General features: G+C 43.4%; 1 protein-coding gene across 10 annotated transcripts in view; it reads left to right on the top strand.

Moving 5' to 3' along the window:
• The window catches only part of DOCK9 (dedicator of cytokinesis 9), a 180204-nt gene that overhangs the window by 17267 nt on the left and 135051 nt on the right, over nt 1-27886 (top strand). For all 10 annotated transcript variants that reach the window (XM_077753879.1, XM_077753883.1, XM_077753877.1 and 7 more), the window contains exons 2-3: nt 4025-4141; nt 27207-27296. In XM_077753879.1, the coding sequence (XP_077610005.1) occupies nt 4025-4141; nt 27207-27296 (207 nt within the window). The remainder of the gene's footprint in view (nt 1-4024; nt 4142-27206; nt 27297-27886) is intronic.

The following is a 27886-nucleotide window of genomic DNA, read 5'->3' as shown; positions in this document are numbered from 1 at the left end:
GAATAAACATTAAAAAAGAAAAAAAGATACATAAACCGAGGTTTATTAAACATCTGTAGAGTTTGGGCAAAAATCATTTTGAATTGGGCGACACCAAACCCAAAGTTGTCAGGAATTGTTAGGAGCTTGGAAAGAAGTTTGTAGAGAGAGTGCGGAAGCAAAGAGAGGAAATTGTTTGATTGGTTATAGCCTATAGTTGGCCGCTCTGATTGGTCGTCTGTAGCACTTGGTTTTGCAACCTTGAGGCATTCATGGGCTTAGAATGTCAGGTTCTACACCAGGGTGGTACAGCTACCTCAGTCACAGGGCCACCTTGTTTAATTAATTTCACAGTGGATTAAATGTGATCGTCCAGGTGCAAAGACCTTCCGGGTTACACAGTGGCACACAAAAACAAGGTAATGTAACATCCGTAGCATTACACAGAGTCAGTACATACTTCCAGGGGACGCTCAGAGGAACACCGTTCTCCACCCGATTAACAAAAGCATATCATAAGCAGGCAAAACTGACCTCTGAACGTTTTTATGGCTTCCATTTATTAAACCTTTTAAACAGTCTAAGGTTAGCCAAATTGGTGAGAAATAATCATTAAATACGTTTAAGAATATGTAAACCTATTGTGTGTATCAGCCCAGAGATAGGCAACATTATCAGTTAGTTAAAAACAGAAAATTAATACAAAAATTATTAAATTGGGGAAAGAGGACTGACTGCTAAGGGGTAAAGGTAACTCTAACGTGTACAGCAGCAAATGATGGTTCTTGGGCCAGATCTGGCTGTTGCCTGTTTCTTGGTAGTTTTAACTTCGCTACCCCCATGTGTTTAGTTATTGTCTGTGGCTGCTTTTTGCACTACAGTATCAGAGTTTAGTTGTTGTTAGGAAACCCTAAAGCTGACAAAGCCTAAAGTATTTACCCTCTGGCTCTTTACAGAAAAAGTTTGCCAGCCCCTGCTCTAAGAATATAAGAATAGTCTACCTAGGCAGCTCTGCTGTGGGAGCAAGATAGAAACCTCCGAAACATCACAGGCTAAGAAAAACCCCTTTCTCAGCAGGTCTCTCCAGCAGCCTCTCTGACAAGGGCTCACATTGTGGCAGTTTTCTGACGTGCACACAGACCTTGCCTCGTGGCCTGGAGGGAGTGTGCTTCTGGCCCATGTTGGAAAGGGTGGGAAGGGAACATACCCACTTGTGCCTTTGGAGGGGTCTCAGGCTGGTAGAGGGGACCAGGTCACCCGCTCTGAGCATATCGGGTCATGTTCAAGTGCTGGACACCATGTGGAGCAGGGGAGAATGCAGTCTTTCCCATCCTGCACTGTCTCTCCATTGGACCTCTTTGTAATAGAGGTATAGCTGTCAGGATCCAGAACTCTAGTCACTGTATGAAGCTATGAGCATATTTTTTTTTTATGTTTATTCATTTTTGAGAGAGAGAGAGAGAGAGAGCATGAGCAAGGCAGAGAGGGGGACAGAAGATCCCAAGTGGGCTCCGAGCTGACAGCAGCAAACCCGACGTGGGGCTTGAACTCACAACAAACTGTATGACCTGAGCCAGAGTTAAGAGTTGTATGCTTAACCTATTGAGCCACCCAGGTGCCCTGAGGATCTTTGGATTTTATTTGGAATATTGCCCTGGTTCCCAAGGAAAATGTTATTAATTGCGACATCTATCCATTCTGCCAACAGGTACTTACAAACTGATTGCTTTGTACGGTGTAACAGACTAAAAATAAAGGAGCACATTATTTAAACTGAATTAAAAATGTTCCAGTGGGGTGCCTGGGTGGCTCAGTAGGTTAAGTGTCTGACTCTTGATTTTGGCTCAGGTCATGATCTCATTCATGGTTCATGGGATCATGCCCTATGTTGGGCTCTGCGCTGACAGCTTGGAGCCTGCTTGGGTCTCTCTCTCCCTCTCTCTCAACCCCTCCCCTGCTTACCTGTGTACACTTTTAAATGTTTAAACAAACATTTAAAAAAATATTTTGCAGAGTATTATTTTCTGTGGTAGTTCTTTCTTTAAAAATACTTTGTGTCAATCTCTCTTTTTTGAACCATTTTTTGAATGTAGAAACAGTTTGACATTATAAACATCCTATAAGGAGACATTATCTATACTTCCATTATGATGGCTTTAATTTTTGTGATTTTTTTTTTTTTTTGGTCTCTGCCCATAAATGTATATTTTGTTAAATTATAATAACTGTGCCCTTGTTTGGTCATTGCATTTTTTCTTAACATGTCAGAACATCTTTGTAGCATCCACTTGAATCCAGTAATTGAGGTTAAATATGAACATTTATACGTATGTTACATAGAGCAAACCAACTGCCTCTTTAAACAACTCTAGAATCTCAGTGGCTTAACACAGTAGGTGCTTTAGTTCTTGCTCACAGGGTGTTTCAGCACCTGTTTTAAGCAAGCAGCCTTCTGCTGGGTGATGCAAGATCCAGATTCTTTCTATCTTGGGGCTTTATCCTGTCCTAAGGCCTCCTGAGTCTTGTGCTGGACCCGATGGATTCTGATGGCAGAAGGGAGAAGGGAGGGAGGGCTATCTCAGTCACTTAGCGCAGCTGGCGGATATAACAGAGTGGGTGGCTTCAACAGCATATTTATTTCTCACAGTTCTAGAGGCTGGGAAGTCTACAATCAAGGCACAAGCAGACTTGGTGTCTGGAGAGACACCAACTTCTTGGTTCCTAGATCACCTTCCCCTCACTGTGTCCTCACATGGCAGAAGGGAGCTCCCTGGGGTATCTTAGAAGATTTTTAATTGAAATTCATGAGGCCTCTATCGTCATGACTTAATTGCCTTCGAAAGGTCCCACTTCCTAAAACCATCAGATTGGGGATTGGGTTTCAACATATGAATTTTGGAAGGACACAACATTCAGTCTCTAGCAGAGAGCTTTTATGGTCCAGGCTTAGCCACATCCCTTCCCCTCACATGCCACTGACCGGAAGACACAGGGCCATACCTAAGCACCAGGAGACCTGGAAATGTAGTCCAACCGTACCCAGAAGGACAGGAGAACATACAGCAGCCTCAGTGTTGAGATTATGGAGTCAAATGATTTTTATTAGTAGTTAAAAAAAAGTAATGTTAAAGTAACTCTTGCTGTAATGGACTCCGTTACTTCTGAGAACATTGGGTGTGCGCATGCATGCATGTGTGTGCATGCCTGCTTTATCACTTCCCAGACTGTGAGGTAGTTGAATATGTGTCTTTATACCAGACCTAACCCAGTTGGTAGTGCCTTCCATGTGGGAGGTGATCAGTGAATACCATGGCAACGACTGGCTGTAGAGATTTTTACTGAAAAGGCTAACTTTGGAAGTGGTCAGAAAAGGCATATTCTCTCATTTCTTTGCCCCCTTGCTTATTGCCTCTTTGTTCTGCTCAGTGCATGGTATGGATGCTCATCCCCTCCCCTCTGAGGTGGTGCCCACGGGCCCTGGTTTAAGTGATACGGTCCTCTCGCCCTACTTGGTTTGGGTCCAGCTCACGCCTTTATATGTTTAGGTATTGGATAATAAGTGTATAGATATTTCAGGAGACAGGGATATTTGGATCCTCTGAGGAAAGTTCCATAGAACCTTATGTGAAATAGTGAGCCTTGTGGGTGCTTTAAGCCTGGGCCAAGAAGGATGCTACTACGGACATCCGGCCTTCACCACAGACCATGGCTGGACCCCTACCAGGGCAATTCTGGGGGAGCCTAAGGCTTGGAGAGGGACTGACCTACGCAGGGGTGACCCAGGACACGACTGGAAGTTCCAGCAGACCTCACAGCCTTCTCTGTGCTTCAGTAACTAAATAAGCACAACTGTAGCTAGAAAACCAGGAAGTGTCTTCTGTTCTTTTGAATATAACTTTTATCTCTCATTTCTGATTCTTCCTTGTAGCAAAATGAATGTTGAAGCAGGGTTGCAAAGTGCAAAAACATATAAAAAGTTCTTTAATTCCAAGAAATTGCATTTATCAATAAGAATGTTTCAGTGGCTTATGTTTTCATCTTGCAGGCAAAGCCAAAGCTGATCGAACCACTGGACTATGAAAATGTCATCGTCCAAAAGAAGACACAGATCCTGAACGATGGTTTGAGGGAAATGCTGCTCTTCCCTTATGATGACTTCCAGGTAGGGAACTCTCAGATAGAGTCATGTGGTCCATCTTCTCAAACAGCTCTTTCTTAACTACTGATTTATTGTTTGCTCATTTAATTTAGGATTTGTAAACGATGAAGATATTATCTAAGAGAGAAAAGTTATGTCATTCTATTTTTCCAGGCATTCCTTTATGGGTTGATTTCTTTAAAATGGTACTATTTTTGCATATGTATACACAGATATGAATATATATTATGTATATTCCCATATGCATACAGCATATGTAAAAATACGTGTGTGTGTGTGTGTGAGAGAGAGAGAGAGAGAGATTGTGTGTTATATTTGACATACAGGTGCTATACTCTGGGCTGATTTAATGGACACAAATGCCTCCTGTGTCTTACGAGCTTTGTTTGAAGAGAGATTTAAAGTTTTTGCCAGGTGCCTTAGCCCTTAAGGAGGAGATTTGCTGGGGGGAAGTAGAGGATTTTGTCATGTGTTTTTATTTATTTATTTAAAAAATTTTTAAATGTTTTTATTTATTTTTGGAGGGGAGAGAGACAGAGCATGAGGGTGGGAAGGGCAGCGAGAGAATGAGACACAGAATCCGAAATGGGCTCCAGGCTCTGAGCTGTCAGCACAGAGCCTGACGCGAGGCTCAAACTCAAAAAGCATGAGATCATGACCTGAACTGAAGTCAGACACTTAACTGACTGAGCCACCCAGGCGCCCCTGTCATGCGTCCTTTCAGAGTGGCACTTGGTGAAATGGCCGTGAGGGTGCCCTGAACTGTGTGTGGGCTCCCAGAGGGGGCCTGAGGGTAGCCAGGAAGGTCCTGACGCCTACCTCCCTCGTGGGGTACAGCTCTTGGATGCCAGCAGCTGCCAGCAGAGGACCTGGCACAGCTCCTTCTGTGAGCTGCTCTCTAGATTGTTGCCTGAGGTCTCTGAGATTGCAAGAGGCCTGTGGCTAAGGGACCCTCAGGAGTTTTGAGGAGCGAGCGAGAAAAGCACCGCAATGGTGTTAGATGCGACCTGGAGTCGCCTCAGTCTGTTTGGAGGTTCTGGTGACTTCCCTTGCTCTCCTGGGACCTCATCTTGGTATTTCCTCCTCTTCTGCCTCGATGCTTCTCTACCCAGTGCTGTTACCACCCCAGCCCTGTCTTCTGTGACTTGAGCTGCCTTATTTATTTTAAAGCTTCATTGATTCTTTGTTAATTTAAAAAGTACTATGTACTTATAAAACAAAACAGAATAGACACTGTTGAAATACAATTAAGAGACTCCCCTACCATAACCCACCACAGAGATTTCTGTGCCTATTGCGTTTAGAAACTTCCATGTTAATAACCATTGTTAAATTATATTCCTTGATGTGTTTTGTTCCACAAAACTTGAGAGACTCCAATTTATAAGAAAGGTGGGAATTCTCGCAAATGTTCATTTTTTTCTTAACTTACTAAAGATACATGTGAAGAAAACGATTATACTTTCATTCCTTCCTGAAAACCAAGGAAGGCCATGGAATTGGCATTGACCATTAGTGTGATGCAGCTGCCGGAGTGTCCTCCAGTGATGGATGGTTTCAGATCATGTCTAAAAATAGCTACTTTGAAAACCTCATTGCACGATATTTCGACAGCACAAATAAATGGAAACCTCAGAGTGATGTCTTTCGCCTCTGATCTTGGCAATAAATTTATTAGCATTTGAGAAGTTAAGTCAGATGATTACAAATTATACTTCATGTTGACATATTTTTCCTGTAGTGTGCTCTGAGGAAGCTAAAGGTTATCTCGAGTTTCTCTGAGCGTGAAGTATGTATTCTTCTTCCTCTGAGTAACCAAGTTATTCCTAGTGTTTGCAGCCTAGAAGCAACGTTGCATTTGCCGCCTGACATAAAATTATTTAAGAAGCAAACAAACCAAAGAAACAAGATACAGTTAATTTATCTTAAATACAGAGCATAAACTGAGGGTTGCTAGAGGGGAGTTGGGGGGGGTAGATGGGTGATGGGCATGAAGGAGGGCACTTGTGATGAGCCCTGCGTGTTGTATGTAAGTGATGAATCACTAACTTCTACTCCTAAAAACCAATATTACACTATATGTTAACAGACTTGGATTAAAATAAAATAAAATAAAATAAACACAGTTAATTTAGTATCATGTTTATCCCAGCGACAAGGAACTTGTATGTTCAAGCAGTTGTAGAATCAGATGATTGAAACTTTAAGAAAAACTTCTTTGTCCCTTTTGCCTGTAACTATTTCTCTGGAGATACCAGGGATAAATATTCTAGAAAAGGCAAAGAACTCACTGACATTTTACTGGCCAAGATTGAGTAAGCAAGTGTTATTTTCTGTTTGGGGAAAATTTTTTCCAAAGATTAAGGAGCTTAAATTTCAGCTTTCATCCCTATCACCGTAATTATGATGGGCTCCATTTAAATTTGGATACGATTATTTATTATCCTGGAGATTCCTATGTTCTATTTAGGTAAGACCAATTACACTGTGCTTTCTAGCTAGATTGTCTTGGTGATTTTAATAACTGTCTGCTTAGCTGACTGAGCAAAATGTCTTAGGATCTCACAGATGCCCTCTGTCTGTCCCTCTATTTTTAGATGAATAGAATAATACAAGGAATTTTCCTTGTGTTCTTAGAGGCAGAGGAAACAATTAGATCAAGAGAAAGTATTGGGTATGGATAAAAGATAGCATGGCCATGCTTGCTAGTTAAACAATATTAACTGTTAAAATCTTAGAATTTTGCGCAAAATGAGAATTTGTTAAAATGGAGGTATGGATAGTGATGAAACATACATACGTTCTAGAGCAGGACATGTGTTGATACTGGTCAGCTTCTAAGTATATCTGTGTTCTCTGAAAATGAGTCTTATGTAGAGAATATATGTATATTTTTTGTTGTTGTTGATTTTGTTGTTATTGTTGTTAAATATACTTGCTGAAGGGTGGAAGAAAAGTGTTTCTCAGAAGCAGACAAAATAACCTAAGAGACATGGAGTCCATGTGGATTTTAAAAAGAAAAAATGGCGGTTCACAGCCCTCAGCATAGTTATGACGTCAAGTTTTACCTGCCAGGGGCAGGGGCAGGAATGTGTGGCCATTACGTCCCTCACTAGCCGGCTGCACTTCTTTTTTTTCAGAATCAGCCCTGCGCTTTAGGGTCTGTTCTGTTCTGTCTCTGCCTTGGCTTCATGGTTCTCCTTGCCGCCAATGTCTTCTTTTCTTTTCCATCCTTCTAGAACCTTTTCACCCTTCAGAGGCCACTTCACATCCCATGTCCTCTGAAACTGTTCAAGTCCACAGTGATTTTTCCTCCATTTTCGTAATTCCTCTAATACTTACTGTCCACACTATATACATTTATACCTAAGTATAAATTGTCTCGGCTTTTCATTAACGGCTTCGTATGCCTTCTGTGTTCAAGTGTCACCACCTGTGCTGTGGCCCCAATGAAGGTGCAAGCACTGTGTGTGCCTCTCAGTCCTCCCCGCCGCCTTTCATCCACATGATCTCTGCAATCTGTGTTATTAAGATCAAGTACTTCTGGCTCCATTTAAAGTCAGTAGAATTATTATGGACATTGGGAGTTTTCTTTGATTAATAAAGTGAATATGAATACCACTGAGCACACGTGGAAGGGCCATGACTAGGTGTTTAAACCTTTCTGCCAGATCAGTGTGATTTGGTTTGGTAGAAGCTACTGTTCTTAAAGTTTTGTGGCTTTATCAAGTGTCCTTGGTGAGAGTCTGAGAAGTTACTTTTCCTTGGAGAAATTGTAGGTAAACTTGATAAGTTAATTAGACAGAGGTGATAACCTTTATTGTTAGGATGCTTTAGATCAAGAAACGTAAGTTGACTTTTGCTGAAGAAATGACCCGTCTCCGCATAACTCAAAGTAACACCTAGGACTGCGCCTCTTCTTGTCAGATACACAGAAGCTGAGTCGGGTCTGGCCATTGACTTCTAGTCCCGGTTCCCCATCAGCTGGAAGTCCTTTACCAGGTGATGCTGGTGGCGGGGACATTCTTAACTGAATCTGTAGCTTGCTTGAGAGCTGCTTGTACCCTGGCTTGTTACACAGCCTGCTAGTGTGTTTGCAGTTATGAAAAGTGATTGGATATGGAAAAGGTAGTAGTGAGTAAAGAAAAAAAGAATGTTGGGGTGTAGTTTATGGATGTCATTTACATTTTACGAAAGTCAGTCTTTGGTGTGTGATGTGAACTAAGAAGGGGTAGAATTTGTGTGGAAGAAATAGAAAGGGTGTATCGTATTTCACTTCCAGAGATGTCTGCAAAGGAATTGAAAGCAGAGACTTAGGCGCACTTGCACTTGCACACTAGCGTTCATGGCAGCAGTAGTCCCAGCAGCCAAACGCTGGAAACACCCCAAGCGTCCATCCATGGATGAGTGGATAAACACATGTGGTATATCCGTATAATGGAATGTTACTCAGCCTTAAGAAGGAAGAAATTCTGGGGTGCCTGGGTGGCTCAATCAGGTAAGCATCTGATCTGACTTCGGCTCACGTCATGATCTCGCCATTGGTGAGTTCGAGCCCCGCATCGGGCTCTGTGCTAACAGCTCAGAGCCTGGAGCCTGCTTCAGATTCTGCCTCTCTCTCTCTCTCTCTCTCTCTCTCTCTCTCTCTCTCTCCCTCTCCCTCCCTTTCTCCTTCCCTCCCTCACTCAAGCTCTCTCTCTCTCTCAAAAAATAAACAGTAAAAAAATTTTTAAAAAAGAAGGAAATTCTGATGTGCCACAACATGGATGAGCCTTGATTGTCAGTATGACAGTCAAATAGGACAAATATTGTATGATTCCACTTACATGAGTTACTTAGAATAGTCACATTTATAGAGACAAGAAGTCAAGTGGTGGTCGTCAGGGGCTAGGGGAATGGTTTAATAGGTACAGAGTTTCAGTTCTGCTGGATGAAAAGAGTTCTGTGGTGGATGGTAGGGGCGGCTGCACCACAGTGAAAATGTTCTTAATACTACTGAACTGGACACTTAAAAATGGTTCAAATGTTAAATTTTATGTTACAGAAAATTTATCACCATTAAAAAAAGAAACCAGCATGTGGTTGCAGGATTCATGTGCTATATGGATGTGAAATTGTTGTCATCCTTAAAGTCGTTTCAAGTCAGGGTGAGGAGTAAATTCCTCGGGAGCTCTTTCTGCTGGTATTTCATGGTTTAGTATCAACATCATATTTCCTAACCAGAGAATTTAAAAGGAAAGATGGTTAATAATTGGCCATCCTAGAAATTTTCATTTTTGGAAATGTTTAGATACAGGAGAATCCTCGAGTGTTTCTCAGCATTGTATAGAAAAATGTGGTTAATCCATTTCCCTTTAAATAACATCCTGATTTTTATTTGTCCTCTGTTTCTTTTCCTCCTCTACTTGCATGAGACTGATAATGATCTACAAACGACTGGCCTGAAAAGGAAGCCAGGCCCCATTACTTACAAAGGGCCTGGAAGTCCCTGATCTCATTTCCCATCTGCCCTTTTGAAAAGAAAAAATTCTTTCCACGGTGTTTTGTCCTCACTTTTTATTATATGCTGCCAAAAAATAATCTCAGTACTTTGTTTTGAGCTTTTTATTGAAAAATGTTCTTTTGACAAATTCCTCGAAATTTTTATCAGAAGGAATTCAGTGACCGACAATGTAACTTTCTGTGAGCATTGTGGTTTCTGGGATATAAGTTCATGTTTAGGATTGAACCCACCTGAATAAAATCTGGATAAATGATATTTCTAAATTGACATTAGGCAGACCTTCAGGAGACAGAAATTTTAATTCTAGTTCAAGTGATGACTTTTACAGAGAACAGGGACAGATCATACTTTCATTATCAAAGGTCTTCAAAGCTTATTTTTGAATGGAACCGACAAGTGGAGTTGAAGAGTATTATTTGTTTAGCTTATAATTGAAAGTTCTCCCCCTTCTGCAAAGGGCTCAGTCTCTTGAGATGCTTACGGTATAAATGTAAGACAGGACTCCTGCTTTCAAATTGCTCAAAACTTAGAAGAGATAATAACTGGATATTTGAAGTAAGAAGGAGAATGTGACTAGTATCATGAGAGAGGTGGCGTCCCATAGGAATTTATTCTAAAAGTATGAAGTTAGAGACAGCGAAACATCCAGGTGCTAAGAGTCCTTTAAGTGGTTACAAATGCAGAAATTCAGCCTGAGAGAGAAGCAGGGTTGTTCCCTTGGCTCACCCTTAGAAATGTGAGTCAGCGGCCCAAGGCCAAGGGCATGGGTATGCCTTTGTGGGTACTGGATCTTGGGGGTGCCTTCACTTACGAAGGAGGGTAGCGAGAAGTAGAGGTAGAAAGTAGGGAAAGAGCCGGAAAACTGCAGGGTCCTGGGAGGCAGCGTGAAGAGTTTGAAGAAGGCTTCAACTCTTCTTCAGACAGTCTCATGTTCCTCCTAATGAGGTGGAGAGTTGATACCTAGGACATCTTTCCCGCGAAGACAGTCTCTGGCCAGGGCTGATGAAGTGAGTAGTTGGGGTACAGGGGTTAGTGTTAAATGGTAGTAGAGAGAAGGAATGATGGTGGCTCAGAGTAATAACAAGAGGTTTTATCGGGATTGGGAAAATGAGAGAATGAGCTAAGAAGGGAAGTCCAGGAATGGGGAAGACATTGAAGATGCACAGGGATGTGCTTTGAAACAGGGCTCTGTGGAGGTCTTGGGGATGGAATTAAGGGTCTGAGGGAGAAGATGGAGAGAGAGTTCCATCTCTGAGTAGCAGGGAGAGGATTAGCTATTGAGAAATTTAGAGGTACATTGGGCTGAGGGGCCATGTCAGGCTGGTACAGAGTGGGTACAGCTCAGTGGGGGAGATGGGGCAGTAAGGAGAATTTGGAAACCTGGGGAATGAGATGAAGAGGGGGGGTGACACTAAGAGGAATGTGGTAGTAATGTGGTGGTAAGAGTCCTTGATTAGTTCTTCCACTGCGGTAACCGTGGCCACAGCTCTCATCTTTTCTTGTAGAGTCTTCTATCAAGTCTTCCACACTCCTATCCTTGCTCCCTTCCAGTTTATCCTAAGAGAATAGCAAGAGTAATTTAAAAAGTCAGCTTAGAAGGTAGGTCAGATGACATCACTCTGGTGTTCAGAGTCCTATGAAGACCTTATAATGGCCCGAAGAGCTGCTATGGTCTTGTCTATCCATGACCTCCCTGACCGTCTTCCCACCACCTGGCCTCTGTGGGGGCTCCTCCTTCACTCTGGGCCGTCCCCTGCCTTAGTGCCCTTTCTCAGGCTCCCCCTCTGCCATTGCACTCGTTACCCATATGTCTCTCACCTCCTTTGGCCAAATTGCACCTTCTTAGTGAGGTCCTCAACGACTGCCCTACTCTCCGACCCCCTTTGGCATTCCTAGTCTTCTCTGTGCTCCATTTTTTTCTCACCACATTATTTGTCCACTTCCAACATACTTATGTATCTATTCATGTGAGCTCTGTAGGGGCAGGGATCTGAGTCTCGTGCACGGATGTTTCCCAAGCACCTAGAAACACATGACACAGAGCAGGAATTCAACACTTGAGTGGAATGAATGAGTGAGAGGGAGAGAGAGAATGAGAATATATGAATCACCAACCAAGAGTGGGCTCCTTTCACCTAAGATTTTGTTGAAAACAGCCTTTTTGGGAATGGCAGTGCTCGAGAACTAAGAAGAGAAAACAGGTGGGAGTGTGGCAAGGTGGAGTGTGTGGTGGGGGGCAATCACTTCAGGGTCCCAGTGAGGCATTTGAGGTCCTAGAATGGCCTCCCATGAACTCTGACCAGATGAGGAGTCTTTAGAGGTGCAGGTTAAACTGAGAAAAGAAGGCAGTAGAGGACCTTGTGTGTGAATGGGCAGAAATGCTTGGTGTGGGGTAGTTGGAGGGATAGAAAGTGGCACGTGGAGAAGGGGCACTTTGGTGTTTGAGGCCACACAGGCGGGTGTTTGGTAGTCACCATGGATCACAGCATGGGTGACCTTGGATGGCTCATGGGTAAGGTGAATCGACATGTAACAAAGCACTAAACCATTTGATAGAAATTTGGACAGTTAAAGATTAAAAACGTTCAGCCCAACTGTTGGGGCTATTGAACTTACATGATACATAAAGTCCAATAGAAATAAGTAAGAGGCACCTGGATGGCTCAGTCGGTTAAGCATCCAATTTTGGCTCAGGTCGTGATCTCAAGGTTCATGAATTCAAGCTCTGTGTCAGCCTCTGTGTGAATTCAAGCCCTGTGTCAGGCCCCGTGCTGACAGCTCAGAGCCCAGAACCTGCTTTGGATTCTGTGTCTCCTTCTCTCTCTACCCCTTCTGTTCTTGCACTCTGTCTTTCTGTCTCGAAAATAAACAAACATTAAAAAATTAATAAGAAAAAGAAATAAGAATAAGTTATAGGTTGGGGTGCCTGTGTGGCTCAGTCAGTTAAGTGTCCTACTTCACCTCAGGTCATGATTTCACAGCTCGTGGGTTCGAGCCCTGCTTTGGGCTCTTTGCTGACAGGTTAAAGCCTGGAGCCTGCTTCAGATTCTGTGTCTCCTCTCTCTGGCCCTTCCTTGCTCATGCTCTATCTGTCTCTCTCTTAAAAATAACATTAACAATTTTTTAAAATAAGAAGTAAGTTATAGGTATAGGTCAATGGCTATTTTGAGCATTTAATCTCAAAATAAGAGCCATTGAGATGGATCTGTCGGCCCCTTATATTTTAACCTTTCTTATTGGAAATGCAACAGGAAATGAAAGTGCTTTAGGGACATTTGGTTGTTATTATTATTTCCTTGATCATCACATTTGTTCCTTGATTTGTTTAAAATCTTGCTCAGCAAAACGAACTTAAAGGAATATCAGTCTTGGAACTGTGCCAATTCCGTATTATATTGAGGAAGGTGAAAATCACTTGTGGAAAACAGCTTCTCTACCGGATTCTCCATTAGCAACCATCGAGATCTATTGAGGAATCATAATGAACTTGGATTTGTGCCATGCTCTCTAAATGAAGGTGGCAGCCTTGTAGGAGAGGAGGCCGATCTGGCTGTGATCACTGCTGTTCTCAGCGAGGTTCAGCTCATGTGACAGCGTGGTGGGCGTTCCAGTCTTCCTCTCTGGCCACAGTATCCCTCTGGTTCCCTGGGCTCTTTTACAGGCAGAACAGGCCCATTCGTCTGTCTGTGGTGGGTACATGCTGTGCTCTGTGGCATATGATGCTGGGAGACGTGATGGACGGTGTTGTCCTGTGTTATGTTGGGGGTGGGAACATTCATGCAAAACACCGGTGCTGGGTAACTCGGGAATCTCTGGTACCTGCTGCAGAGCCATTCACGTAAGGCTTGCCAGATTGTTTCTGTGTTTACACAGCATGTTATTTTCGTCATTGTTCCTCAGTACAGCCTGGCCAGGAAAATAGCTTTTGTTCACTGGGGCACACACCATATGACGTGATTTTTATTAGAAATACTGCACAGTGCTTAGGAAAGCTTCTGATCCAAATAAGGGATTGATGTTAACTACATAAATTACTAGATGAAAGATGATACACAAACACACACTCACACACATCTGCATAAATGAATCTAAGATTTCATTCTCTTACATAGAGGAAAAGATACTGGATAAATCTTGTGGTCCACCATTATGTGATACCCCATGCCAGATCATATTCCCTCCCTCCTTCCCTTCCTCAAATCTTTTTCTTTGCTTTTTTGAAAATAATGTTTAGCTCACATTTTACATAGTTCAGAGAGAATGGTGAGTGTCCCACAATTGGCAGAAATGCATAAGCACACACCAGACTTGTAAGCAATGAGGGGTAGGGGGACAGTATTATCTATGTGATTAATGTGTTTGTCCTAGGTTATTAAACACAGCTAACAGACACAGGAAGTTCTAAGCCAAGGTGATATCCTATGACCGTGTAAGCAGATGGAGATTTATTTATACTGTACCTCTAACATTCACTGAGGATCGTTCTTTACCATACTTATCTGTAACTGTAAAACTATCTTAAGGTAGCAGATCAAGGGAGTAGAAGACAAGGAGACACAATATGATTGCATACAAAACCAAAGGGTCCTTAAAGAGAAGATCTAGCTTTTGGCCTCAGAATTACCAGATGCCATTTCTCATACTATTAAATTAAAAATTGCTGTGATTCCTATAACCCAAAAGGGTCTTGCCATGTCGATTGCTTGCCCTTTTCTAGAAGGGCTGCCTGGCAGAGCCTGGACACTGCCGAGTGTGTGCTGATCAGAGCATCCAGCAGCATCCTGAGTGTGCATGCTGAACGCACATGTGAGCATGCGTGTGAACGTACATGCCAGTGTATGTGCTGAGCGTGTATGTGAACGTGCGTGAGTGTACATGCAAGTGTGTGTGCTGAGCGTGTGTGCGAGCGTGTGCATGACATCCAGAGAGGACAGACGTCCTTGACTCAGGACCTCCTCATCTGCTTAGCATTTTATCTGCAAAGCATCATCTCTGCTCCACTGTGTTTAAAATAAGCCTTTGGGTGGCATCTGAGGAGCTACAGCGCGGAGGCCTGATGCTCTGACATGACCAGAGCACCTCACTGGCAAAGGCATGGAGGGCGCTGATGGGAATCCTCCTTGTTGCATAAGTGAAACTTTAAACCCAAGTGGTGAGCGTGAGCGAGTGTGTCTTCCCGAGAGGAAAGCTCACCAATGCCTCGGAATATGTAAATAAGGGCCACATTTTAACATGAAGCATATTCACCATGCCGGGTGTTCACACAAAGTTATGGTCTTTTTAGCGACCCAAAGTGCATTCTAGAGAAGGACTTGCAGAGCCTACACAGATGGCTAGGGAACAAGAAACTGGGCTTGCTTATACCTTCTTCCTCAAGGTAACGTTACCCACTGGAACGCAAGTCAGTCAGAGGGATGGTAGGTGCTCTCCAGGCAGGACCCAAGATTTAGTCATGTGACCCAAGGTTTTAGCCCCAGGTCTTCTATTACTAATCTGAATGTTGGGGTAAGTGATAAGCCTTCTTTTTTCTTTAAAACCTTTTTTAGTTTATTTATTTATTTTGACAGAGAGCATGCGGGGAGGGAGAGAGAGAATTACAAGCAGGCTCTGCAATGTCAGTGCAGAGCCTGACGTGGGGCTTGAACCCACAAGCCATGAGATCATGATGTGAGCCAAAACCAAGTCGGATGCTTAACCGACTGAGCCACCCAGGCGCCCCCATAATAAGCCTTCTTAATACTCACTTTTCTTAATCTGTTGTTCAGAGATAACATTTGCCCTAAAATTTGGGTTCTCCTAGATATGCAAGAATCCAAAGAGATACCACCATTCGAGAAAGCTCTTTGCACACGTGGCTGGTGTGTCTCAGTTGTCAGGGAGGGAGTTGAGGGCCTAGGAAGCAGCCTCCTTCCTGTTTATGTAATATCCATTCATTTTTGAGGATGGCCATGTCCTCAGAGTCCTGTGATGTGAGGCATGCAGAGCCCCTTACCCATGGGGAAGCTGGACCTGCCACATGTCCCCCAAATAACCAGAGGCCACCCCTGGTTTTCTGGATAACCCTTCCCCCCTCCTCCATTGTCTTTTATGCATTGATGTTTAAGAGCGATGAAAAACAAGCTTCAAATACCAGAACAAACCAAACATAAACCAAACAAAATCTCTAAAAACTAAATTTAATGTATGAGTCTGGTCATGAAGGGTCCTGAACATTTCACTTGTTTAGTTACAGTTTACTGCATTTGGACAGTTATGTAATGTATAATTTTGGGGGTTTGAGAAGGTAGCAGAATTAAATTTTTATGGCTCTCAAAGGTCTACGGACACTTATAAATGTACGTGACATTTTAGGAAACAGGACATTATGTGGTGACAGAAGCTACCTGGTGTCTCACCAGTTCTGAGACAGTGTCTCCTTTGGAGCTCTGAGCGATCTTCTGATTGAATAAAACAATCCCCATTTTGAAGTCTTTGCTGCCCCTTCACTCAGGAAACGTTCACGATGTGCCAGATGTTCTGCCGGGTTGGAGAAGCAAAGATGAGCAGCATAGTCGTAGTCCGAGCGTCTCCAGGCCGGTGGGGGATGTGGGTGGTGGGAAGAGCCCCACAGCCAGGCGGATGGCCTGGCGCCTGAGGGAGTCAGAAGTCCCCATGGGCCGCAGGGCCAGAGGGGCAGGGGAGCCCTGAAAAGGCATCATAGCTGCTCGGCCACGGTCTTGGGTTCTGCTGAGGAGTTTGGACTCAATTATGGCAGCAGCGAGGAGTCATGGTGAGGATTGAAGCCGAGGCTTGGTGCTATCAGATGAGTTTTAGAGAAATGAGTGGCAGGTGTGCAGAGAACGGGTAAGAGGGACAGCGGAGGGGAGGTGGGCATAGGGGTGTGGTGCTACCCTGCGGCACATGCAAGAGCACCCTGGATCCGTGCACTGTCGTGCAGTGTCCAGCAAGGAAAGTCACTGACAGCGCATGGGACAGCACTGTTGAGTGAACAGAGACGGGCGGTGCAGGGTGGGAGCCCGGGGGGCTTGCAGGGGCCAGCCAGGAGGAGCTGTGAGGGAGAGACAGCCCTCAGGGTGGCTCAGCCCTGGTGGGGTTTTCATGGGTCCCTTGGGAGTGGTCTTTTGTTAAGTCCCTCCAGAAACCCAAATGGGGCTTCCTCTCTAGACCCTTGTCCTGTCCTATGCTTTGTCCATTTTCTTAATTATTGGTGAACGCGGCATTGCAGGTTCTCAGGAAACTGAAAATGGGCCTGTCCGATGTTAATAGAACGCTGTGGGTCAGCGCCAAGACGTGGTCTCCGCAGTGAGATGTGGGGAACGCCCTGCGTGAGGTTTCGTTTCCAGCCAGGCTTGGGACTGAATCCTCTCAAAGCAAGTCATCTGCTCTGAAACAAATGCGTCTGCCAGACATTTGGAAAGGTGCCATGACGCCGCGCTTGATAAGCCACCAAAACGTCCCCAGAGTTGTCTAGTAGTGATGTTTCATGCACAGACAGATGCAACCAAGGCCGGTTTCCAGCACATGATATGAAGGGACCTAACTTCACAGACGCATGAGGTTTCGTGCAGCTTGGCTCAGGCCTGGAGATGAAGGGAAGGAGGTGTTGAGAGCTGCCTGTCTAACAGGGAATAGTTGAGAAGCCAAGATAAGTTTAGAACATTGAAGTGGATGCTGTCCATTTGGCCCAGTCGAGCACAATATAAATTCAACCCAGGGCTTACTTGTTTAGTGAAGGAGATGGGCCAGGCTGAGGGACGCCAGCCTGAAGAGCTGTCTTCCCTAGGCCGCCCGGGCTTTGATTTCTGGCAGCATCCACTTCCCTCCCCTCCCCGAGTGCTGGCCCCCTCCCACCACACGCCAAGGTCACCCTTCTCCTGGAAGATCAAAGTACTGTTTCTCTGCAAATGCATCAAGCCCTCAGAGGTTTGAAGGCAGAGTTCTTCTAAGGGAATTAAAACAAACACAGAACTGAACGCGAATATAGGATGCTCCAAATGGAATTACAAACAGGATAGGTTAACTGCTAAGTAGAGCGAGTCCACCCTTTTGTGTAGGGGCAGATGGGAGCCAACCAGCCCCTGAGACCTGGTATGGGCTTCTCTGTCCAGCAGGTCATATTTGTTAAAGTGAGTCTTGAGCCCCCTTCTCTGACCTCAGCCTGTCCACAGGCCTCAGAGCCCATCTTAGAGGTAAGACCCCAGGCACCTAGGAAATTTCCCTCATCTCGACTTCTGCAGCCATGTGCCTAATCGACCAGTTAGTTACCTCCTCTTTTTTTTTTTCCCCAACTGTTTTATTTATTCTTTAGAGAGAGAGAGAGAGAGAGAGAGAGACGGAGCATGAGCAGGGGAGGGGCAGAGCGAGAGAGGGACACAGAATCCAAAGCAGGCTCCAGGCTCTGAGCTGTCAGCACAGAGCCCGACGCGGGGCTTGAACTCACAGGCTGTGAGATCATGACCTGAGCTGAAGTCGGGCACTAAACCAACTGAGCCACCCAGGCACCCGCAGTTATCTCCTCTTGAAGAGAATCTTTTTCATCTCTTGTAACTCTTCAGAGGCGTTCTGCTCAGAACACTCAAGAAGCTGCCTCTTCCTGTTTCAAGGCCTACACTGCTTTCTGGGCTGCCTGTGGTGTTTGTTTTTCTGTCTGAGGGAGGCCACTCCCAGCCCTGTGCTCCTTGGCACGGGAGAGATGGGGAGACAGTGTGCGGACGCCCACAGCCGCCTCAGGTCGCAGCCCACCCACTTCTCTGGGATCTTGTCTCCAGCTCATTGTTCACAGGGTCCCCGGGGAAGGGTGGGCCTTTTGTTTCAGCCTCTTAATTAAAATTGTATAAAATAGGATATTTTAAACAGCCACGGCTATGTATGCTTCCCACCAGGAATTAAGAGAGTTGTTTTGTTATAGTTTTAATGCCCATTCTAAAGTGATTAATAAAAAGTCCCATGCCTTATGGGTTGGGAGGGCCAGAAAAGTAAAGAAATGAGGACATAAAAGCAGGTCTCTGTTAAGACTCACCCTATATTTATTTAAGTCTGCAAACTGACTCTGCCCTCCTTCTCATCCAACAATTCCTTTCATAAAAATAAATGGGGTAATCAGTCAAAGCAGACATAGTATTCAGCTTATTTTTTTGGGTGTCTTTTAGTTTCTCTCAAAGCACAGATAATAAGCCATTTGAGAGAGATGGACTTAGAATTCCATGTTCACAGAGCTGTGGAATTTTTAAATTACAAAGGAAGCCTGGAGATCCTTAGAAAACTCTATTTTACAGATGTGGGAAGTTAAAACTCCCCCCCGCCCCAAGATCACACAGCTAATTAGAGCCGAGCTCAGATGAGCACTCAGGTTTCCTGTCTCTCACTTCAAACCCCTTTCCAGTATCACTTCTCAGATTCTTCCATAGGAAGTTTAATTAAATGGCTCACCTCACATTTCTTGCGGGTTGAAACAAGAGCTTCCTGGTACCCCAGTTTCAGGGGGTCAGGGTGGCAGGGTGGCCCGCCCTGATGGAGAGAGGACAGAGCCCTGGCCAGGTTGGGATCACAAATTCCCTTCGTAGAGAGAGCTTTCAAGCTGAAGATGCAGAGCCAGGGTTAGAGAGCAGGCCATCAGGGAGCAGCTGTGAGCAATGGAGAAGAGCGTCGGGAAATGCAGGGTGCTACAGGGCTGGCCCAGATGAGGAGACACGCCATATGGTTTGTCTGTATGTCCCTTTAGGGGATGCGCAGCCCTACCTCCCTGGGTCACACATCCAGGTACGGCTCATGGCCCCTGAAGTGACCCCAGTCTTTGGAGGGAATCATTTCAACCAAGAGGGAAAAAGCCTTTTAAAGTAAAAGATCTATATGACATTTGTCCTTCCGTTAAATTAAACTTGGAGATAGTTATAAGTTCTGCTGTTTCTATTCAGGTCTGGGGGGAAATTCTGAACTTCTTCCATTAAAAAAAAAGTCCCCTAAAGATGGACCTGGGATCTCGGGTGTCCCTGTACCACCTTCTAAGCCTTTTGGGCGAGGACTTCACCCCTTTCTCTTCCTTTAGCAGTTCTAAATTGTTCTTTTCAGTTTCTCCTGACATTTTTTGGAATTCCTCATAAGACTCCCGTCCATACTTGGCCAAGGTAATGAAGGGTCTCCATGTATCCAAGACTACCAGCGTTTAACCTGAGTAACAGTAACTGACTGAAAATAATTTAGACTATTTTAGTAGCTAGAAGAAGGTTTTTGTTTTAAATTGTGCTTTGCGCTATGAGATTTCTATCCAAAATGGTTGCCGGAGATGCTAGCTGTGTTAGGATTTAATTTGCAGATCTTATCATGCTTCATAGTGAAATGCTTCTCCCCTCCCCCTTGCAGATGTAGAGATCTCGTGAGGAGAAAGCAGCTGCTGAGCTCCCCCCGTGGCATGGAAATAATTTATTTCCAAACATAGGAATGGGACTGATATTCTTTGAATGTCCACCTTGATGTTGATTTATATAAAGTAGATACAGACCCATCTTTGGGTAGGAATATGATTTTAACTGATAGAAAAGTAGAAGAGAATACCACAACCATGGGAAAGAAAATTAAGTCCACTTTTGAGGAGGGCATTAGTGTTCACTGAGTATAAATCTCCTGGTATTGATTGGGACTCTTTTATAAGCCAGATAAATAAAACTGCAGAAATTTAATGTTAATTGATTTGGCATATAGTAGACTATTACCCAAATACGGCTTTTAATAAATAAAGTCCTTGGAGAAATGAAAGTAGAGCATTCACGTATACTGTCGTCTTCTCTTGTCAGTTTTCATAATGGACCAGAGAAGTTTCTGTAATAACAGAAAAAAAATTATATACAGGTAATCAATGACTTTTTAGTAGAGTTCTATTTCAGTCTCCATTGACTATTTTATTCATTCTTGAAACATTTATTGATTACTCAGCCCAGAGATACAGATAGGAAGCTATGCCCCTGCCCTCAGAGACACTGCAGTCTGGTAGGAGGAAGTAGGACACATGCCTGCAGAGGGTTTGGGATTATGGAGTCAGAGATTGATGAGCTGTCAGACAGGGCCTCATGGGCCATAGTTGATAGATAAGTCACCAAGGTCTGGGATCAACTCTTAGATTTGCAAGTCCAGAGACTGAGTGTGGTCAGTGTGACCAGAGTTGTTTGGGTTCAGAGAACTGACTTATAGCAGACAACTTCACAGGGGAACAAACCAAATAGCATTTAATAATGAGCATAAGCAGGTGAGAATACATTCCGTGGCCATGTCAGTTCTCTCTATTTAGGAAAGTGTAAGTGGGAATTCCTTTATAAACACATGGATTAGTGAGGCTGGACTCTGTGAGTGGGAAGAAGACCTTGGGAACAGAGGACATCAAGTGGTGGGTCCTCATTGGTGCCAAGTCCAGGAGTCACTGGTGCCCCAAGGCACCCCAGCCTGATGGATTCCAGCCTTGCCTTTTAAATGGTGATAAAGACACTGACAAAATCACTCTGGTCATGCAAGCATGGTTCTTTCTGATGGCCCATTCTTTCCCCAGATGAGTTAAAACTATTGATTAGGCTATAGGTTGGTGGGATTTTTAATTCTTTGATGTTCTGTAATTCAAGTTTAATTAGAGTTCTGGGCAGTTTTTCCTTTGGGATAGGATATATTTGTAGTTCTAGGATTTAATGGGTCTCTTTTATGTGTGCAAAGAGATAACCTCATTTATTATGTCTTGATTTTGCTCTTTTAACTTTCCAAGGGTGAGCTTATCTCCCAAGCTTCTCCCTTTTTGTACTGAATACAACTCGTACTCATCCTACACAATTTAGCTTGAGTGCCTTTGCCTTGTGCATATCTTCCCGATGTCCTTTCTCCCTCCCTGTTGGATTTAGATTCCCCTCACTTTCCTTTCATGCCAGCCTGTGCTCCTGTGCCTCTTTCTCTCATACTCCTCTGTAGTGCTTGTGGCCTTCTGATAACTTACATCCTCATCTTCCTCTGTCTTCAGACTATAGGCGCTATAGGAACAGCAACTACATTTCATTGAAGTTGGTGGCTCAGCTGCTAGTTCAGTGTCTGGTGGTAGAAAGTAGTGACACAATGGATGGATGGATGGATGGATGGATGGATGGATGGATGAAATGATATTTGTGCTGAAATGTAAAATGGTCAGTACAGTGATTTGGAGGAAGAGAAACCATTGATATCTACTCTCAAAGTGCAACAGACATTTTTTTCTATTTTATTTGTCTCCTCTTAGGACATTGACACATGTCCCAAGAAAGGTAAATGTGGAAACCAAGTCGCAGCTTTGTGTATCCCTTCAGTGTTTCTGTTCCAACTCTATATTGTGATTAGTATTTGAAAACATTTTTATGAAAACAGCAGTTTCTTCAGTGCGTTAATGAGGACATGTTCCTAATCTCTTAACCATCTTGTTGCAGTTAGTTACTGCTGAGTAACAAACCACTCCAAAGCCTAGTTAATTTAGGATAATAATGTTTCGTTTCTCACAGTTCTGAAGTCTGATCAAGGCTCAGTGGGGGTAGTTCTGCTTGACTTTCTGTTGGCAGAGTCTGGAATGTCCAAGAAGGCTACTTACTTTGTGGTATCTCACCCAGGATGGCTGGAACCAGCTGTGGGTTGCTGGGGCATCTTTCTGTATATGGCTTCTCCATATTGTTAGTTTGGACTTCCTCATGGCATTTAGTGGTCTCAAGTAGTAGGACTTTCTGTGTGGTTGTCTTTAAGAAGGAGGAAGAGAGCTGCAAGTTCTCCTAAAGGCTGTTTGGAATGGGCACAGTGCCAGTTCCGCCTCATCTGATTGGTCAAAGCCAGCCCAGATTCAAGGAGAAGGAAATCGTCTGCGCCTTTTGGTGTGAGGAACAGCAAGCATATGTAGGGAAGGATAGCAGCCAGCTATCTAAAAGAGGTTATCTAAAATACCCGATTTTATATACAACGAGAATTAGAGATAAAAATAACACGAAGCTAGATGTGTACTACGGAAGTGTGTCTCATGTAAGTGAATGGTTGTTAAGAAATGCGCTATTTGGATGAAGTCTCCAGGGGGATATAGGGCTCTTGTAGGAAAACTAAGCTTTGTCAAAATCAGAGCTAGGACTTGATCAGTAACGGACTCAAACCCAGCATTCTGGTACTGGTGGGGGGTGGTAAGCACACAGATGACTGGTTCAGTTATGTCCAGTGCTCTCTTATTTGCTAAAGACCAGGTCTCTCTTTCAGGCTTCAAGTCGCTTTCATTTAAAGTGAGGGCATACTGGCATCAATCACTCTGATCCACAAGAATCATAAAGATCCTATTTCTCTCACCTTAGAGGAGTGTTTGGAAAAGTGTCGCATAATTAAAGTTTCTTGAGGGGCACCTGGCTGGCTCAGTCAGTAGAGTGTGCAACTCTTGTTCTTGGGGTTGTGAGTTCAAGCCCCATGTTGGGGTGGAGATTACTTAAAACCTTAATGTCAGACTTAACCTTAATGTCAGGTCATGATCTCACAACTTGTGAGTTTGGGCCCCACATTGGGCTCTGTGCTGACAGCTCAGAGCCTGGAGCCTGCTTCAGACTCTGTGTCTCCCTCTCTCTCTGCCCTTCCCTTACTACTACTCTCTCTCTCTCTCTCAAAAATAAATAAAAACATTAACAAAGTTAAAAAAAAAATAAAACCTTAAAAAAGTTTTTTGAGTTGGCTATTCCACTGGGAAAAACATAATACATTTTGTCTTTTGACTAGAGCTGTGATGGGAAACGGACTGGAAATGATTCTAATAGTCCCATTTCTTGAACTGAGCATTTCCTGAACATTTTACAAGTATAATAATTAGTTTCCGAAATCTCCATAGACCAAAATACGTCAAATTAGGGATATAGAATGTATCCTTCTTTGAAACATACACAGTTTCTTAAAACAATTCCCCTTTTCTTATATTATTCCTGATTTTTAACAGTTTTGACAATCTCTTATCATTGTGTTACTTGGAAACTTTTTGAATTGATTATGCCTCTTCAGTGCTTATTGTCACATGTCTCTATGGCATTTCCTGGGAACAGGTGAGAGTAGTAAGGTTCACCATTTGTGATAGTTGCAAAGAAACCAATACCAAGGGCCTTCAGAGCCCTTTTGGAGCCTGAATGAATTAGTAATTCACCCATGAAGGACTTCAGTGGAGAATGGAGTTCCTTCTTTCCTTTCCTTTAGTATAAGGAGCCTTATTCTAAAAGCAGGGTTTAAGATTATTTTCAAAGGTTAGCACCATGCAAAAAAGAGTAAAATAGGTAGAGATACAACATTGAGAAAACAGGGGCAGGGAATAAAATTAAATTATATACAAAATATATGCACTGAAGCTTTCAACCTGTGCCAGAGGGTAAGGGTTTGCAAATTTGATCCAAAGCTTCCTCCAGCCAAGGGAAGAGGAAGAACGTCTGGGACAGATGCTGGGTGGTCCTCGCTTAGTAAGTAGCCACAAAGAGCTACCACAGGGTAGACTCTCTTGGCAAACTATTTTCCACGTATGCCATTTTTATGACTGTGATCTATCTGTTAATAGTATCCAAGAATTATAGTCCAAGGGAGGAAACATCTAGGATGTTTATTTCTGAAGCCTGAGATCCGGTTTCCTCATATTGACAAAATGTCCTTTCTAATAATGTCAATTAGAGTGGATTTACTACTGCCTAAAGTCACGAGGCATTTTATTATTTAAAATAAGCATTTGAGCCTCTTGAGGGGAGGTGGCATTCACAAGATCATAGATCTATTCAACAAATAGTGATTGAGCACTTTCTACTTGTCTGGTTACCATGCCGTGAGGCCCTGGGGATATGGCAGTGAACAAGAGTAGACCTAAAAGGCAAGTAAAAGATGAATGTGAAGTAGAATAAGTAGCCCTAAAACTCACTTGGAACCACAAAAGACTCCAAATAGCCGAAGAAATCCTTAGAAAGAAGAACAAAGCAGGAAGCATCACACATCCTGATTTCAAGCTCTGCTATAAAGCTGTAGTCATCAAAATAGTGTGGTACAGGCATAAAAACACAAGTAGAACAGTAGAACAGAATCAGGAGCCTAAAATAAACCCAAGCATATATGGTCAACTAATATTTGACAAGGGAGCCGAGAATACTCAGTGGAGAAAAGACAATAAATAGTGCTCTTTAGTGAATGGTGGTGGGATAATTGGCTATTCCCATGTAAAAGAATGAAACTAGACCCACATCTTACACTACTCATGAAAATGAACTCAAAATGGATTGAAGACTTATATATAAGACCTGAAATCATGAAACCCCTAGAAGGGAATCTAGGAATAAAGTTCATTAACATGGGTCTTAATAATGATTTTTTGGGGGTATGATAACTAAAATACAAACAACAACAACAACAAAGCAAGTGTGACCACACCAAAATCAAAAGCTTCTGCACGGCAAAATAAACCATCAGTAGTGTCAAGAGACAACCTATGGAATGGGAAAAAAATATTTGCAAACCACATATCTAGGGATTAATATCCAAAATGTATGAATAACTCGTGTAACTCAACAACAACAGAAGTAACCCAAATTATAAAGGACAAAGGACCTGAAAAGACAGTTTTCCGAAGAAGGTATACAAAAAGCCAACAAGTACATGAGAAGATGTTCCCCATCACTGGTTAGTAGGGAAATACGAAATAAAATCACAATGAGATATCACCTCACGCCTGCTAGAATGGCTGTCACCAGAAAGATAAGAGGTAACAGATGCTGGCACCGATGTGGAGAAGAGGAAACCCTCGTGCACTGTTGGTAGGATTGTAGTTTAGCGCAGCCACTATGGAAAACAGTATGGAGGACCCTCAAATAGAGGGGCTCCTGGGGGGCTCAGTTGGTTAAGCGTCTGACTCTTGGTTTGGGCTTAGGTCATAATCTCTTGGTGGGTTCTGGCCCAGCATTGGGCTCCCCAGCTGGCAGCCTGTTTGGAATTCTGTCTCTCTTTCTGCCTCTCCCCCACTCGTGTTGTCTCTCTCAAAATAATAAATTTAAGAAACAAAGAAATACTTAGAATTAAAAATAGAACTACCATATGATCCAATAATGCCACTTATGGGACTATATCCAAAGGAAATGAAAACACTAATGTGAAAAGGTATCTGCACCCCAGTGTTTACAGCAGCAATGTTTACAGTAGCCATGACATGGAAACAACTTAAGTGAATATTGTTTGATGAACGGATAAATTATGATATGTATCTACAACGGAATAATATTAAGTCATAAAAAATGAAGAAATCCTACCATATGCAAAAACATGATGGACCTTGCAGGCATCATGCTAAGTAAAATGAATCAAAGACAAATACTGTGTAATCCCACTTACATGTGGAATGAAACAAAACAAGACAAAAAGGCATAGAAAGAGACCAGCCTTGCAGTTACCAGAGATGGAGGGTATGGGGAGGAAGAATTGGAGGAAGGAGGTCAAAAGGTCCAAACTTCTGCTCATAAGATAATGACTAGGGATGTGAGAGGTCCAGCCTGGTGACTGCAGTGAACACCGCTGTGTGGCCTCTAGGACAGTTCTTAAGGGAGCAAATCCTATCACAAGGAGAAAGGATTTTTTTCCCTTTTCCCTTTCTTTTTATTGTATTTATTGTATTGTATATCTTTTTATTGTATTGGACAGTAGCTGAACCTCATTTCACAAAGGATGTAAATCAAACCATCATGCCGTTTGCCTTAAACTTATGCAGTGATGTATGCCATTTATTTCTCAATAAAATGGGAAAAAAGAAGACATGGATGTGATCATCGTTGCACAGCAATGTGAACGTATTTAACGCCACTGAAATGTACACTTAAAAATGGTTAAAATGGGGGAGCCTGGCTGGCTCGGTAGGGAGAGCATGCGACTCTCGATCTCAAGGTCGTGAGTTCGAGCCCATGTTGGGTATACAGTTTGCTTAAAAAAATAAAATTGAGGTGCCTGGTTGGCTCAGTTTGTTAGGTGTCTGACTCTAGATTTTGGCTCAGGTCATGAGTTCATGGTTTGAGTTTGAGGCCCCGGCAGTGTGGAGCCTGCTTGGGATTCTCTCTCTCTCTCTCTCTCTCTCTCTCTCTCTCTCTCTCTCTTCCCCTCCCTAGCTCACTCTGTCTCTTTCAAAGTAAATAAATAAACTTTAAAAATCTGGGGGAAAAAAATCTGGGTTAAAATGGTAAATTCTATGGTATATCTGTTTGACACTGGACAAAGGCAATTAAGACAAGTAGAAGGCAATGTAGTGGGACGAGCTCAGGCACTGGGGGCTGATGAGGGTCAGGGATTCTGGAAGGGAGCCCTACCTTCCTGGCGGGAGCAGAAGGACTTTCTGGAAGGGTCATGGGGCTTCTGACTCAGAAAGAAGTGCGAGCCATTGCCCCATGCCCAGCTTTGAACTTCCTGGCACCAAAAGGGATCCGTTGTGTGTGACCCAAGGAGGAAGGAGAAAGGCTGTCTGCAGGACTGGCGGAGATGCACCCCGAGGCCGGCGCCTTTCCATCTTCCAGTAACCAAACCCTCTCTCTTCCTGCTCTTTCTCCTTCACAGACGGCCACTCTGAGACGACAGGGTCGGTACTTGTGCTCCACGGTCCCCGCAGACGCACAGGAGGAAGCGCAGAGCTTATTTGTTACGGAGGTAATGTGCCTTTTCTATGCTAAAGTACACGTTATACCTTAGAGTCCCTTTTTGCCAGTGACCCCCCCCCCCTTAAATTTCAGTGATGTTTTCAAGGAAGTATCAAAGGTAATTACATTTTTATAATGGAAGTTAAAAGAGGAGAACAGTATGGGGTTTTCAACATCCGAAACTTGGACAGAAATGTTAGTAAGGGTCATTCGTGACGACTGTTTAAAGGATGTACACTACAGGACTTACAGGCATGTAATACGGGTAACTTGGGAACTCACTGGAAAACTTTGGAGAGGCTTTGCTGTTGAGATTGCTTTTAATGGAGACTCAGCACACACCTTTATGTGTTCATTTACTTCAGTTATAGGTTTCTACTTATAACTTATTTTCAAGACTAGTTCTGTCTTCAAGAAGTGCCATGTGATAATGAGCAGAGCCCACCTGTACCTGATCAGTGTACGATTATTGAACATAGAAATGATTACCTTGTTAAAGAGGAAAGAGAAATTATTGCATTTGGATTGCATTTTTTTTTTTAGACTGGTGTTTGTGACTTCCTCCAGGTGCTTGTATGTAAGATGACTAATTAGGTATTT

Source organism: Crocuta crocuta, unplaced genomic scaffold, assembly GCF_008692635.1.
Source record: "Crocuta crocuta isolate KB4526 unplaced genomic scaffold, BGI_CrCroc_1.0 scaffold31, whole genome shotgun sequence".
NCBI lineage: Eukaryota > Metazoa > Chordata > Mammalia > Carnivora > Hyaenidae > Crocuta > Crocuta crocuta.
The sequence above is the reverse complement of the archived record's forward strand: the minus strand, read 5'-3'. Positions and strand labels throughout refer to the sequence as shown.